Consider the following 12,805-nt stretch of genomic DNA (forward strand, 5'->3'; position numbering starts at 1 on the left):
ACCATGGCAGCACTAAGAACACAACCATCTGTCTGTTCATGCTTAGCTGGTTTTGTTAAATTTTTCATATAATAATTTGTTCAAATAAACACTATGCATACACTAGGTTGGTCATCTGATGCTGTCACGGCATGCATGGAGTAAGTAAACTACAGTGATTCTGAAAGTTCAGACCTTAAAAATGCTTTGTAAAAATACAGTAGTTTGCTCTATATTACTCAACCAAATGACCAGCAATCATGGCAGTGTTTTACAAATTTTAAAAACAGCACATGTAGATGTCCAGTAAAGAATTGTCTAGTCCACTCCAGGTTTATTTAAAGGGTTTATGGACCAAATGTTCACAAAAGCTGAATTTGACTTAGGGGCCTCTGCAACTAAATGCTTTACATGGTGGGTCAACTACAGATTGTACATGCACAGGCTTAGTTGACTAAGGTTGTGCATGCACAGTGTTAGTCGACTAAGGTTGTGCATGCACAGGGTTAGTTGACTAAGGTTGTGCATGCACAGGGTTAGTTGACTAAGGTTGTGCATGCACAGGGTTAGTTGACTAAGGTTGTGCATGCACAGGGTTAGTTGACTAAGGTTGTGCATGCACAGGGTTAGTTAACTAAGTTGTGCATGCACATGGGTTATAAACCTTACAAACACACACCTTCAAAACTATGATCAATTGCAAGATTAGTTTATAATGCAGAGATATTTTGGTAAAGTATAATTTAATTTGAAAAAAATATAGGGTGACGTAGATTTTTTTTTAGGAAAAACAAATTGACATTCCATTTTCAAAAGTAGTTTCCAGTATTAAATAAATCCTTGTTTATGTAAGAATCTGAACCATAATGGAACTCCTGACTGCAACTTTAAAGTGTGATGGTATCATTGTGACACTAATTGTTGAAAGTAATGCTAAAGTGTGATGGTCCATTTGTAATGTTTAAGTTTATTTTATTTTTAGATAACATGCAATGGTTCGTTAATAGAACCTGATGATGAAGGTGTTAGCATTTTAGCCTTTGCATTAATTAAGATTTTTTTATTCAGCCTCACCCCCCCCCCCCCCCCCTACTATTTTTTAGTTTAAATGTGGTTCAGTTCAGTTTAGAGATATCCATTCACTTTTAACACAAGTAAAAAAACATCATATAAGTAGAATGAGCTATATATATTTGTTCTTCAATAACTGCACTTACTTAGGACACTTGGTTCAGTTTCCTCATGAAACTGTATGAAATTATTTGGCTTTGCTGAGAAATGTTAAGTTTGCAAGAAGAATAATATAGCGACAAGAACACTATTCACACTATAACAACACTAAATAAACTGATTTGGAGTAATGAAAATAATATTCTACAATACATGTTGATTCAATACATAAGGTCAATATCCTTAGGGACGACATTTATAAATCAACGAATGATAAAAAAATCAATTGGTCAGAGTACACGGTTATCGTCCTTTGATTTGTCAAAGTAAAAACCCCGTAATTTCTGTAAAAATTAGCGAAGCAGACCTAAAATTAAACTTGATCTGTAACTCATTATGGTTAACTCACTTACAAAAATTTAGCTGCAGGCGTTTAGGAAAAAACTCGGTATAATGATTTGTTGCGAAATGACAGAATTTAGAAATACGGAATTTCTGAATTATGGAATTTCTGTCAAGGGTAAAACTATATACGGCAGCAACAATTTCGTTGCGGGGCCATAAAATTTTACAGATAAGCCTGATAGGTGATACTATTTACTTTGTTGCATGAAATATAATAATATTCTTAAAACAAGAATAATTGTATAGTTATTAAATAATCTTCCTACCTAGAGAATCATAGCCTGATTCCAACCCTGAAATGGCAGCATCTGATGTTACACTTATAATCTGAAAAGAAATAAGAAAGATACTGTATAATTGTGTTATTTTTCCTGTCAAAATATTCATTGGGTTTCAGGACCAGAGGTCAGTGGTGTAGCTAGACTATTTTTAAGTGTACGTCCCAACCTTGGCGAGAGGTTCGATAGCCCCAATCGGACCCAGGTTATAACACTGTCTAGTAGTGGGTTCAAGGGGGAGGTGTCATTAAAAACTTATCAATAGCAAGTTAAAATACCTATTAGGCTATTTTTTTCATCTTTTATGTTTAATGCATTCATGGTGTTGATTTGAAATCTAATGGTCAAATTTCAAATGGTCAATCATTTCAATGGTGTTACAGAAAATATCCAAACCAGTTACTTTAAAACATGTTTCTAAAAGGAAGCGTGGGGTATATCAATTACTCAGATGTTTTTTGTCAAAATTGAAAGTGGTCGCATCCGTGTTCACCCGTGTTATATAATATCATCAAATACAACTTACGTTTCAATATTATGAATGAACACGAATGCAGCCACTTTTATTTAAGACGGAAACTGTTTAAAATTTAACTAAAATTCAAAAATTCTGAAGATTTCAGTAATTTAGCATGACTTAATGATGATGCTAGTACCCGATATATGTGCATTGTACTGCCAAAAACAGCCCATATTTATGTAGCAGATGCCTTCTACTTTCAGTTAATAGATAAAAGATTACATTTTCACTTTTTTGTAAAACTGCTATATTTTGGGCCCAAAAAGGGGTCTTACTGAACCTACTCCTTTCAGGAAGGTTTGACAAAATTATTGATATTAGAAATATCCTTTACCACATATTGAATCTTCATGTTGACGTCTCCTGTCAGATGAAATCTAGGTTCTCTATTTCTTGTTTTCGCGTCAAAAATGTAGACTCGGATAAAATTCAAAGCACATAGCGAATCTCAGCTGATTATGAATTGCTTTAAACGAAAGGAAAGTTAGAAGAATTCCCATACGACTGACAAAAAATGAACGAATATCTTATATCTTATACGGTACCATTTGATTGAAAGAAAATGTTGTGCCTTTTATTTGCAATTACAAGCTATTGAAGAGAGATTTAAAAGACTGATGTGCTTTAAACCAGATTTTATTAATTCATTGAGATTGAATTTTTTTTTTCTCCAAAATTCAAGTGTATGCCCAGGCGTTTTGACATAAATGTAGCTACGCGCCTGGAGGTACATACATGTGAGCTTATTTGTGTAGCCCTAACACATCATACATATTCCTGTCCTTAGTCAAAAAGAAGTCTTTAAAATTTGTATTGTATATAATTCCACAACTTATCTATATGATGCAGTAAAGGTTTAATGGCTTAAGGAATTTGCACCATAAAAAATTTGAAAGCCTTAAAAACTAAGGAAAAATTGATTAATCACCTTTAATTCATTAGAGTCAATCTCTGGAGGGGCTGGCCCACCTCCAGTCATCAAACTATCTCTCCTCCTTTTGTTCTCCTTCTTTCGAGCATCACTTTGCAAATCAAGCCACTTTTGCTTAACTTGAGTGACACTTCTGGATTGTATATTGCAGGAATTGATACTGGAAAAAAATGTGTAATGTTTAAAAACATACATGTAATTCTTATATTTATAGATTATCGTTGATCATCTACAAAAGATTGATTTTGTCTCTTCAGTCGATACGGCAAAAGTAAAAAAAGCAATCAAGAAGAGATGACCAATGAAGTCTGTTTATCATATTTATCGCTATTTGACCTATGAAAAATTTGTCAATTAAAGGCCACATGCCCCTTAGTTTCTATTTTTAGCCGTAGCAGCCATCTTGGTTGGTTTGCCCGGTCACAAAACACAATTTTTAAACTAGATAGCCTAATAATGATTCTGGCTATGTTTGGTAAAATTTGGCCCAGTAGTTTCAGAGGAGAAGATTTTTGTAAAAGTTAACTAAGATTTACGAAAAATGGTAAAAAATTAACTATAAAGGGCAATAACTCCTAAAGGGGTCAACTGACCATTTTGGTCCTGTTCACTTATTTGTAAATCTTACTTTGCTGAACATTTTTGCTATTTACAGTTTATCTCTATCCATAATAATATTAAAGATAATATCCAAAAACAGCAAAATGTCCTTAAAATTACCAATTCAGGGGCAGCAACCCAACAACGGGTTGTTCCATTCATCTTAAAATTTCAGGGCAGATAGATCTTGACCTGATAAACAATTTTACTTAGTCAGATTTGCTCTAAATGCTTTGGTTTATGAGTTAGAAGCCAACAACTGCATTTTACCCATATGTTCTATTTTTAGCCATGGCGGCCATCTTGGTTGGTTGGCCGGGTCAAAAAACACAAATTTTAAACTAGATACATAAATGATGATTGTGGCCAAGTTTGGTTTAATTTGGCCAAGTAGTTTCAAAGAAGAAGATTTTTGTAAAAGATCATGGAGATTTACGAAAAATGGTTAAAAAAGGACTATAAAGGGCAATAACTCCTAAAGGGGTCAACTGACCATTTTGGTCATGTTGACTTATCTGTAAATCTTACTTTGCTGAACATTATTGCTGTTAACAGTTTATCTTCATCTATAATAAAATTCAAGATAATAACCAAAAACAGTAAAATTTCCTTAAAATTACCAATTCAGGGGCAGCAACCCAATAATGGGTTGTCTGATTCATCTGAAATTTCATTTCATCTGATGATTTCAGGGCAGATAGATCTTGACCTGATAAACAATTTTACCCCATGTCAGATTTGCTCTAAATGCTTTGGCTTTTGAGTTATAAGCCAAAAACTGCATTTTACCCCAATGTTCTATTTTTAGCCGTGGCGGCCTTCTTGGTTGGTTGGCCGGGTAAAAAAACACAAATTTTAAACTAGATACATCAATAATGATTGTGGCCATGTTTGTTTTGTAAAAGTTAACGACGACGGACGACAGACGACGGACGACGACGGACGACGACAGACGACGGACGACGGACGCCAAGTGATGAGAAAAGCTCACTTGGCCTTTTAGGCCAGGTGAGCTAATGAAATATACCAGTACAACTGAGTACAAGTGAATATGTTCCAACAGTGGCTAGTAAAGAATTTCCCTTTGGAAATGTTATGTTATATATATACACATAATAATGATAATTACAATGTATATCTGTTGGACAAGTTAAACATATACTTTTTTTATCATTTAAAAAGTAATCTTTAAAATGAAAAGATTTGACAGGTTGGGAACAAACCCTCTATATGGTGACAATACCTGTATAGAAGGATAATCTATTTTTGTTTAGACTGGATTTAAATCAAAATAGGGCAGAATGGCATTCTCTTCTTATTATGGCAGTAACCTGGAACAGTTGATGCACCAATTGATGTACTTAATTTAATATGTACATGCCCAGTGTGATGCTTATCTGACTAAATATAAAATCTATTGTTTACCATGATTGAAAGCTGTGATGATCAGGTAAATTCTACTCACTTATGCCTCACTGAACAGAATTTCTATTGTTAGATTTAACATGAAATTTAAAGTTCAACTATTTCTTTTGTTTTTGATCAGGTGTTCAGATATGGCATGTCAGTTAACTGCTAGTAGTCTGTTGTTATTTATGTATAATTGTCATTTTGTTTATTTTCTTTGGTTACATCTTCTGACATCAGACTCGGACTTCTCTTGAATTGCATTTTAAATGTAGGTATTGTTATGCGTTTACTTCTCTACATTGGCTAGAGGTATAGGGGGAGGGTTGAGATGAAGATTATATACCTTTCTGTAATTGAGTTCCAACATTTAGTTTTGTCGGAACTGGATAGGCCAGGAGAAAATTTCCCCTTAATTATGTCTATACTCCCGGTAACAAGAGTTACCAGAGTTGAAACCTCTTCTTTTGACCACCGGATAGCCTTCCCTGTGCCAGCAATAGAGTCCATCTTAAAGTTATGATGTCGTCTGCTTGGAAACCTTTCATGAAGCACATTTCGCGGATTTTTTTTTTACTGAATGTTTATATTACAATACCGATACTCAACATACTTACCTGAAACCGTTCCATTCTTATATAACCTGCTTGTCTTACTTGAAAGAACTGTATACATAAACCAAAAACATATCATATGACATATGATTGTCGATAAAATGATATTATTAATTCAACACAGGTGGCCCGAGACCACAATTAATTCCTCTATCATTTCTTTATAGCATTTTATCGCATTAAAAAAAATCACCTATTCTTTTTGTCTAATTTTTTGTGTGTGTAATGTACAGTACAAGTCCAAAAATATATGCAATTTTCAGAAAAATTGCATGTTTACATCATACAAATTTGGCCAATACACATCCATACCCCTATAGGCAAGTCAAGAGCTGTTCCGAAAAGTGGAAATATTACCTTTTTGCACCTGGCCTAATCACTCTTTCCTTATCAAAATCAGTTAAAATAAAACATCCAAAAGTTTATTTCAGCTCTCTTCTTTGATATCCACCCCAGAAAAGCTAAGAAATGAATGAGAAAGAGAAAGAAAAAAAATAAAGAAAAAATACACTTTATTTAAAGGGAACTATATCAAAAAGCGGGGTCATTAATTGTGGTCTTGGGCCAGGTGCGCGTCTGATCAATTTACCGACCTTCACATAAAAGAGCTGTATAAACCGTGGTCGGTAATCGGAAGTCGTACGATAATTTTTCCGACACGTTTGCGAAACACTCGTAAACTTGGTCGGTAACATATTCTACGACCAGTCGTAAATCGTACGATTTACGATGTTTTGTGAAACAATGGTCTGACGGTATAATGGTAGTACTACGAAATACTATAAATGACGCCTGACGTGCCAATTAATGGGGTCCCATGCTTTGGAGTTGAAATATCTATATTTATATATTAAACTATTAGACTGTGTTACAAAATAATATTTAAAAGGTATGGATGGGGTTTCAGAGTAGAGAAAAGGTGCATGCAAAACAAAGGGAAAAAGAACAGACAAAAAGGGTATACAAAAAAGTATAGAGAATATTGGCAAATGATGGATGCAGCAGCATGCAAAACAAAGGGGAAAAAAGAAGAGACAAAAATGGTATAAAAAAATAAAGAATAACAATGAATAATCGGGGGTCCTGAAATATAAAACAATAGAAAATAGTGGCTAAAATGAATAAAGAATAGAGAAAAATGGTCTTTAAAATTAAAAAATAAAGAAATGAAAGACCCCCCATCCAGACCCTCGATCTTATACTGAGAGGATGGACAGGGGTACCTTGTTCCCACTTCCCTCCCCCTAACACCCGCTTTTCTACCTCCAACTCCAAATTCCCTCCCCTTACTCCCAGACGATAATCAATCAAAGAACTTTTCCAGCATATCCCAATTTTTTACCCCTCTTCTCCCAATTCCCTCCCCTCTCCCCCGGTCCCAGCCCCACCTCAGGGAAGGAGGGGGGGGGGGGTGAATGATGGTTATACAATCATATGTTTATACATATATTTGTTTATAATATTGCAACCTAAATTATATACATAGTTATACACTTTGCAATACAAATATCAGCCAGCCTCCATAGGCTTATAAAGCACTTTGTCCCAAAAATATTAAACATCAATTATACTAAAAACAAATATGTATCTGTCATTTGTGCAAAAAATTGCTACAGATACGTTTTATGTACGAATGTTGAAAATAACAATAATGAATTTGGTAACTACTTTTATCCCTGTAATGGGTATTGCTGCTCTACTTCAAGTAAAAGTTTTAAGTTTGTCCATATCGGATAGATTTGTAAGATCATAGTTATATTTGGTTTGATAGTCTGTTAACATGGTAAATCGTTGTGCTAGATAGTCTTTTAATTAACATGGTAAATCGTTGTGTTGCATATTTTGAGCATGCTGTGAGTACAAAATGAGTCGCATCATCGACCCCGCCTGACTTGCATATCTTACATAAGCGTCTTTCTGCAGGAATTACTCGATAGCGTCCACGTTCGCTTTCTAGCGGGAACACTTCTCATCTTAGTTAATTTGAGCAATCACCGATCTTTCTTGTCGAGAAATGTTCATTTTCACATACGATTGTCCGTTAGTACTATTGGGGGTAAATAGATTTAAAAGTCCACAATCGTTCATGAGTGATTTTACGTGGTTACTCCACGTATCACGATGGTTGACCAAAAAGCGGCAACCCCATAAAAAGGTTCTCAGCGGTCTTCTCTTCCTGTTCATGCTTACTAAGCGACACAAAAATTTAACCATCTGACATTAACATCTGCCGGTGGAATCCATCCCATTTCACCCGTAATAGCTGGAATCGGTGCGACTACCAAACGCCTAGAAACGAAAGAATTGCTTTGTTTTACAATCAATCGAGTCTATTGAAGGGTTTTGTACCCCATACACCAGACGCATAATCTGTGATTCGAGTTACGGCAGTCATAGAATTTAGTGTATGTGTCATAGTCCATACCATCCAATGTGAAAAACTAAGATACCAATGACCCAAGAGCACGTCTACCTGCTGTTAAGAGTTCTAGCTTTCACACCAATGGAATAATATAATGTGTCTCCCAGTGTAAATCCCAGATATCGATATTGTGCTTCGTAATCATTAGTCAACTGGAGTGTCGCCTAGCTTATAAAACCGTAGTCACTACGCGCCAGTGATGCCTTTCTGGCGTGTACGATCTTAGACTTATCAATGTTCACATTCAAAGCCCATTTATTCGACCACATGTCAAGTACATCTAGTTTGTAGTCCGTTAGCCGTACTAGAAAGTAGCACAATGCCATCCGCGTACAGCAGGGCGCTAAGCTAAAAATGATCCTCCAATGTGATTCCACAATTGATAGAGTTAATCTGAGGAACTATGTCATTGATAAATATAGCAAACAATGTAGGTGCAAGGTAATCACCTTGTCTGACTCTTTTGTCTATTGACAACAAGTCTGTGAATTGTTCGTTAATTCGCAAACAACTTTTAAATCCTGAATAAAATTGAGAATGGAAATGGGGAATGTGTCAAAGAGACAACAACTCGACCAAAGGGCAGAAAACAGCCGAAGGCCACCAATGGGTCTTAAAAACAGCGAGAAAATCCATGCTTTGAATCATGTGAGGCATTCTTCGTCTTCCAAATACTGTCCACATTGAACATGATGAATATTCTGGCAAGTTGCGCATGATTAAAAACAGGTTAAGAAAATTGTTCTGTTGATTTAGTTTGAGGTTTTGGTCACTTGAGATTTGAATATCTCAAGAGACTTTGCTGTGGCGATATCTGGTGGCAGCTAGTTCCAATACTTGACGGTGTTTATGAAAAAGGACTATTTCCTACAGTCTTTGGTGGCTTGTTGTATAATAGGTAAATATAGTGTCCTCTCCGGTTTGAGCTTCTTGTTGGTTTTTGTACAAATTTACTCTTGTCTATCATGGCTACAAGGTCGTTTGTTATTTTGTAACACATGATGAGTCGTGTTTCTTTTCGTCTTGTTTGTAAGCTTTTCCATCCTAATTCAGTTATCAGTTATCATGTTGCTGACACTTGATCTATTTCTATTTTTGCTGGTTACATATCGTGCAGCTCGTCTTTGTACCTTCTCAATTTTATCTATGTAGTTTTGCTGGTATGGGACGCATACTGTCGTGGCGTATTACATATATATGCGGTCTTACTAATATTTTATAGGCATGCTTTTTGATGGATTTTGAGCTAATGTGGAGATTTCGACTTAAGAAACGAAGGCTTCGGCTGGCTTTTCCTGTGATGTTGTTTATGTGTTATCCCCAATCTAAATCATTTGCAATGGTGCAGCCTAGGTATTGATTCGATGTTTCATGCCCCAGAGTATGGCCGTGGAGTTTATCCCACTTGATTGGGGTGTTTTAAACATTGTGATATATATATAATTTCAGAGCAATTGAAATACTTGTACACAAGTTATAATCCTGAAACTAGAAAAAATGCTTGTTTTGGGCCCCTTCTGGGCCCCTTATTCCTAAACGGTTGAAACCATCATCCCCAAGATTAATCCCAACCTTCATTTTGTGGTATTAAACCTTCTGAAAAAAATTTCATCAAGATCTATTCACTTAAACTAACGTTATTATCCGGAAGCCAATGTGTCTTCGGACGACGACGACGCAGACGACGCAGACGACGACATCATACCATTATACGATCCCAAAATTATTTTGGGGTCGTATAAAAATGGCCTATAAAACGGGTGTTGCTAAACGGCGGAAACGGAAAACGGAACGGAAACGGAAACGGAAAGAAACATTTATATAGACGGCATCTAAGGGTGGAAATAAAGAACTATGAATATCAATAGATCTTGTCTTGCTGGTAATTTTTGCTATTAAAAGTTTCTATCTATTCATCCTATATTTCAATATAACAGGCGAGCATGCAAGACATGCAAGTGAGAAGATTCGTCATATAAGGTCGATAACTCATATAAGAAGTCATTTGACCGTTTTGACGTGGATGGACATTAGGTAGAAATCAACATTCTAATAAAATTGAGAATGAAAACGGGGAATATGTCAAAGAGGCAAAAACTCGACCAAAGAGCAGACAACATCCGAAGGCCACCAATGGGTCTTCAACGAAGCGAGAAAATCCAACACCCGGAGGTGTTATCAGCTGGCCCCTAAATAAAATTGTGTACGAATTCAGGTAAAATGGGCGTCACACTAAATTTCAAAACATATAAATGAGATTAAATAAAAAAAAAATACAAGACTAACAAAGGCCAGAGGTTCCTGGCTTGAGAAAGGCGCAAAAATGCGCCTGGGTTAAATACGTTTTGTGAGATCCCAACCCTCCCCATATCTATAGCCAATGTAGAATAAAGAAAAACATATGAAGAAATACACACAGTAAATCTCAATTTAAAAGATATCCGAATCCGGTGTCATGTTTTTTACATTAGGTTTTCGTTATTTAAAGCGTTTTTCAATAGACAGCACTTGCATTTTATCCCTATGTTTTAATTTTAGCCATGTCGGCTAACTTGGATGGCAGGCAGGGTTATCCAACACAGTTTTTAAACTAGATACACCAATGATAAAAGTTTAACCAAAACTATCAGGCGACTCCCTAAAAGACATACGTTCAATAACATTTGGCCCAGTAGTTTCAGAGACCGAGAAATTTTGTAAAAGTTAACAAAGACGAAATCGGACGACGAACGCCAAGTGACGAGAAAAGCTCACTTAGCAGGGCCAGGTCAGATAAAAAAAATGAACTATATCAAAGTATACCTCTATCGACTAAAGCAGGTCTTAGTACCAGCAAAAGACGAACATGACAGAGTAAAAACATTGAATAAAACCTTTCACTATAATTGTATCAACTAAGAAGACATCAACTGAATATGTACTACTAAATAAACCGTAACATCCAAAATTGACAGACATACAAACTCAAGTATGGGCGAGAACAAAATTAGAATATGGATTCATTACATAAAAAGTATGAGGGCCAGAAGAAATAGGCCGTAGAAAAAAAAATAGACCTAAAAAATTTAAAATCAATTTTTCCACAATAATCAATATCAGCTTGACTCTATGATACCTGTTGAATGGACAACAGAAGACATTTGTACTTTTCCTCTAATTAAGTATCTGAAACCTGCATTCTCTGCAAGATGCTGCGACATATAGTATGCTCCAACATAATGCGTTATCGTCTTGGTTATATAATATCAACAATGTTTTACGTCTTAGATTCATGCTTTTTTTATTAGTTGTTAGTTGCTTTGAACTAGCTGTCAATTAACTGCGAGTACTCTCAGATCTGTACCTAGTGTCTTTTTGTTGTTGGGATGTACAAGTACCCGGCCACGTCCACTTGTGTTTGTGTCCATCTGATGAGCTAAGCCTTTTTAACTGATTTTTATAGTTCTTTTTTATATTGTAATGTTATACCACTGTCTCAGGTTATGGGGTTGATATTGGGATCCCGATAACATGTTTACCCCGCCACAGTGATTCTTTATGTAGTATGTGCCTGTCCCAAGTCAGCAGCCTGTAATTCAGTGGTTGTCGTTTGTTTATGTGTTACATATTTGTTTTTCGTTCATTTTTTTGTACATAAATAAAGCCGTTAGTTTTCTCGTTTGAATTGTTTTACATTGTCATTTCGGGGCCTTTTATAGCTGACTATGCGGTAGGGCTTTGCTCATTGCTGAAGGCCGTATGGTGACCTATAGTTGTTAATTTCTGTGTCTTTTTGGTCTGTTGTGGAGAGTTGTCTCATTGGCAATCATACCACATCTTCTTTATATAATTATATAAGAACACCTTACAGATATATTTATTTCATATTTGAAAGAGCCTCATATAAACTATTAAATCAAACTTAAACAGTTACAGGAAACCAGGTAAAAACACAGTGTCGGATTTACTCATTCCTATGCATCCGCAAGCAAAGAGTCATGATAAATTGAACAACATCAAACAGGTTCAACAGGCCGTTGATTCTGGGGTACTCCAGGAACTCTTCTGGGTCAGGTGTTATTTAGTAAATGATATCACTGATATCTTGGAAAATCGGGTGTATGGCCAGTAGAAACATCCAAACGATCAGATGCATAGTGTTAAATAAAGTATCATTTCTGTCATAAAAAAGAACAGAGCAGAATGAGTTTTCAGTTGTCTTGACATAGCACCAAAATCATTGAAGACTACCAATATATATAAAAGTAACTTTCAAATTTCAATATTCCTTTTGTGTGAATGAATATAAATACATGTCTATTTTAACGGGTGTCACATATGAAGCTGGATCTATCCACCCTTCCAGAGCAGCTGAGATCACCCAAAGTTTGTGGTGGGGTTCGTGTTGCTCAGGTTTTAGTTTATAATGTTTGTGTTTTGTGTACAATTATTTGTCTGTTTGTCTTTTGGTCTTTTTGTTCTTTTTGTTCTTTTTTAGTA

The 12,805-nt window shown here is 35.6% G+C and overlaps 1 protein-coding gene across 3 annotated transcripts in view; it reads right to left on the reverse strand.

Moving 5' to 3' along the window:
- LOC139499117 (nuclear apoptosis-inducing factor 1-like) overlaps nucleotides 1-6,025 on the reverse strand; it is a 51,132-nt gene extending 45,107 nt beyond the window's left edge. The window contains exons 1-4 of one of the 3 annotated variants that reach the window (XM_071287801.1): nucleotides 5,908-6,025; nucleotides 3,281-3,443; nucleotides 1,821-1,881; nucleotides 1,197-1,250 (exon numbers count right to left, since the gene is read on the reverse strand). In XM_071287801.1, coding sequence (XP_071143902.1) covers nucleotides 1,197-1,250; nucleotides 1,821-1,881; nucleotides 3,281-3,331 — 166 coding nt within the window. In that variant the 5' untranslated portion in view covers nucleotides 3,332-3,443; nucleotides 5,908-6,025. Of the gene's footprint in view, nucleotides 1-1,196; nucleotides 1,251-1,820; nucleotides 1,882-3,280; nucleotides 3,444-5,636 lie in introns of all 3 variants that reach the window. The other 2 variants (XM_071287800.1, XM_071287802.1) reach the window with 2 other exon arrangements.
- Between the last annotated feature and the right edge of the window lie 6,780 nt (nucleotides 6,026-12,805).

Source organism: Mytilus edulis, chromosome 12 (assembly GCF_963676685.1).
Source record: "Mytilus edulis chromosome 12, xbMytEdul2.2, whole genome shotgun sequence".
Taxonomy (NCBI): Eukaryota; Metazoa; Mollusca; class Bivalvia; order Mytilida; family Mytilidae; genus Mytilus; species Mytilus edulis.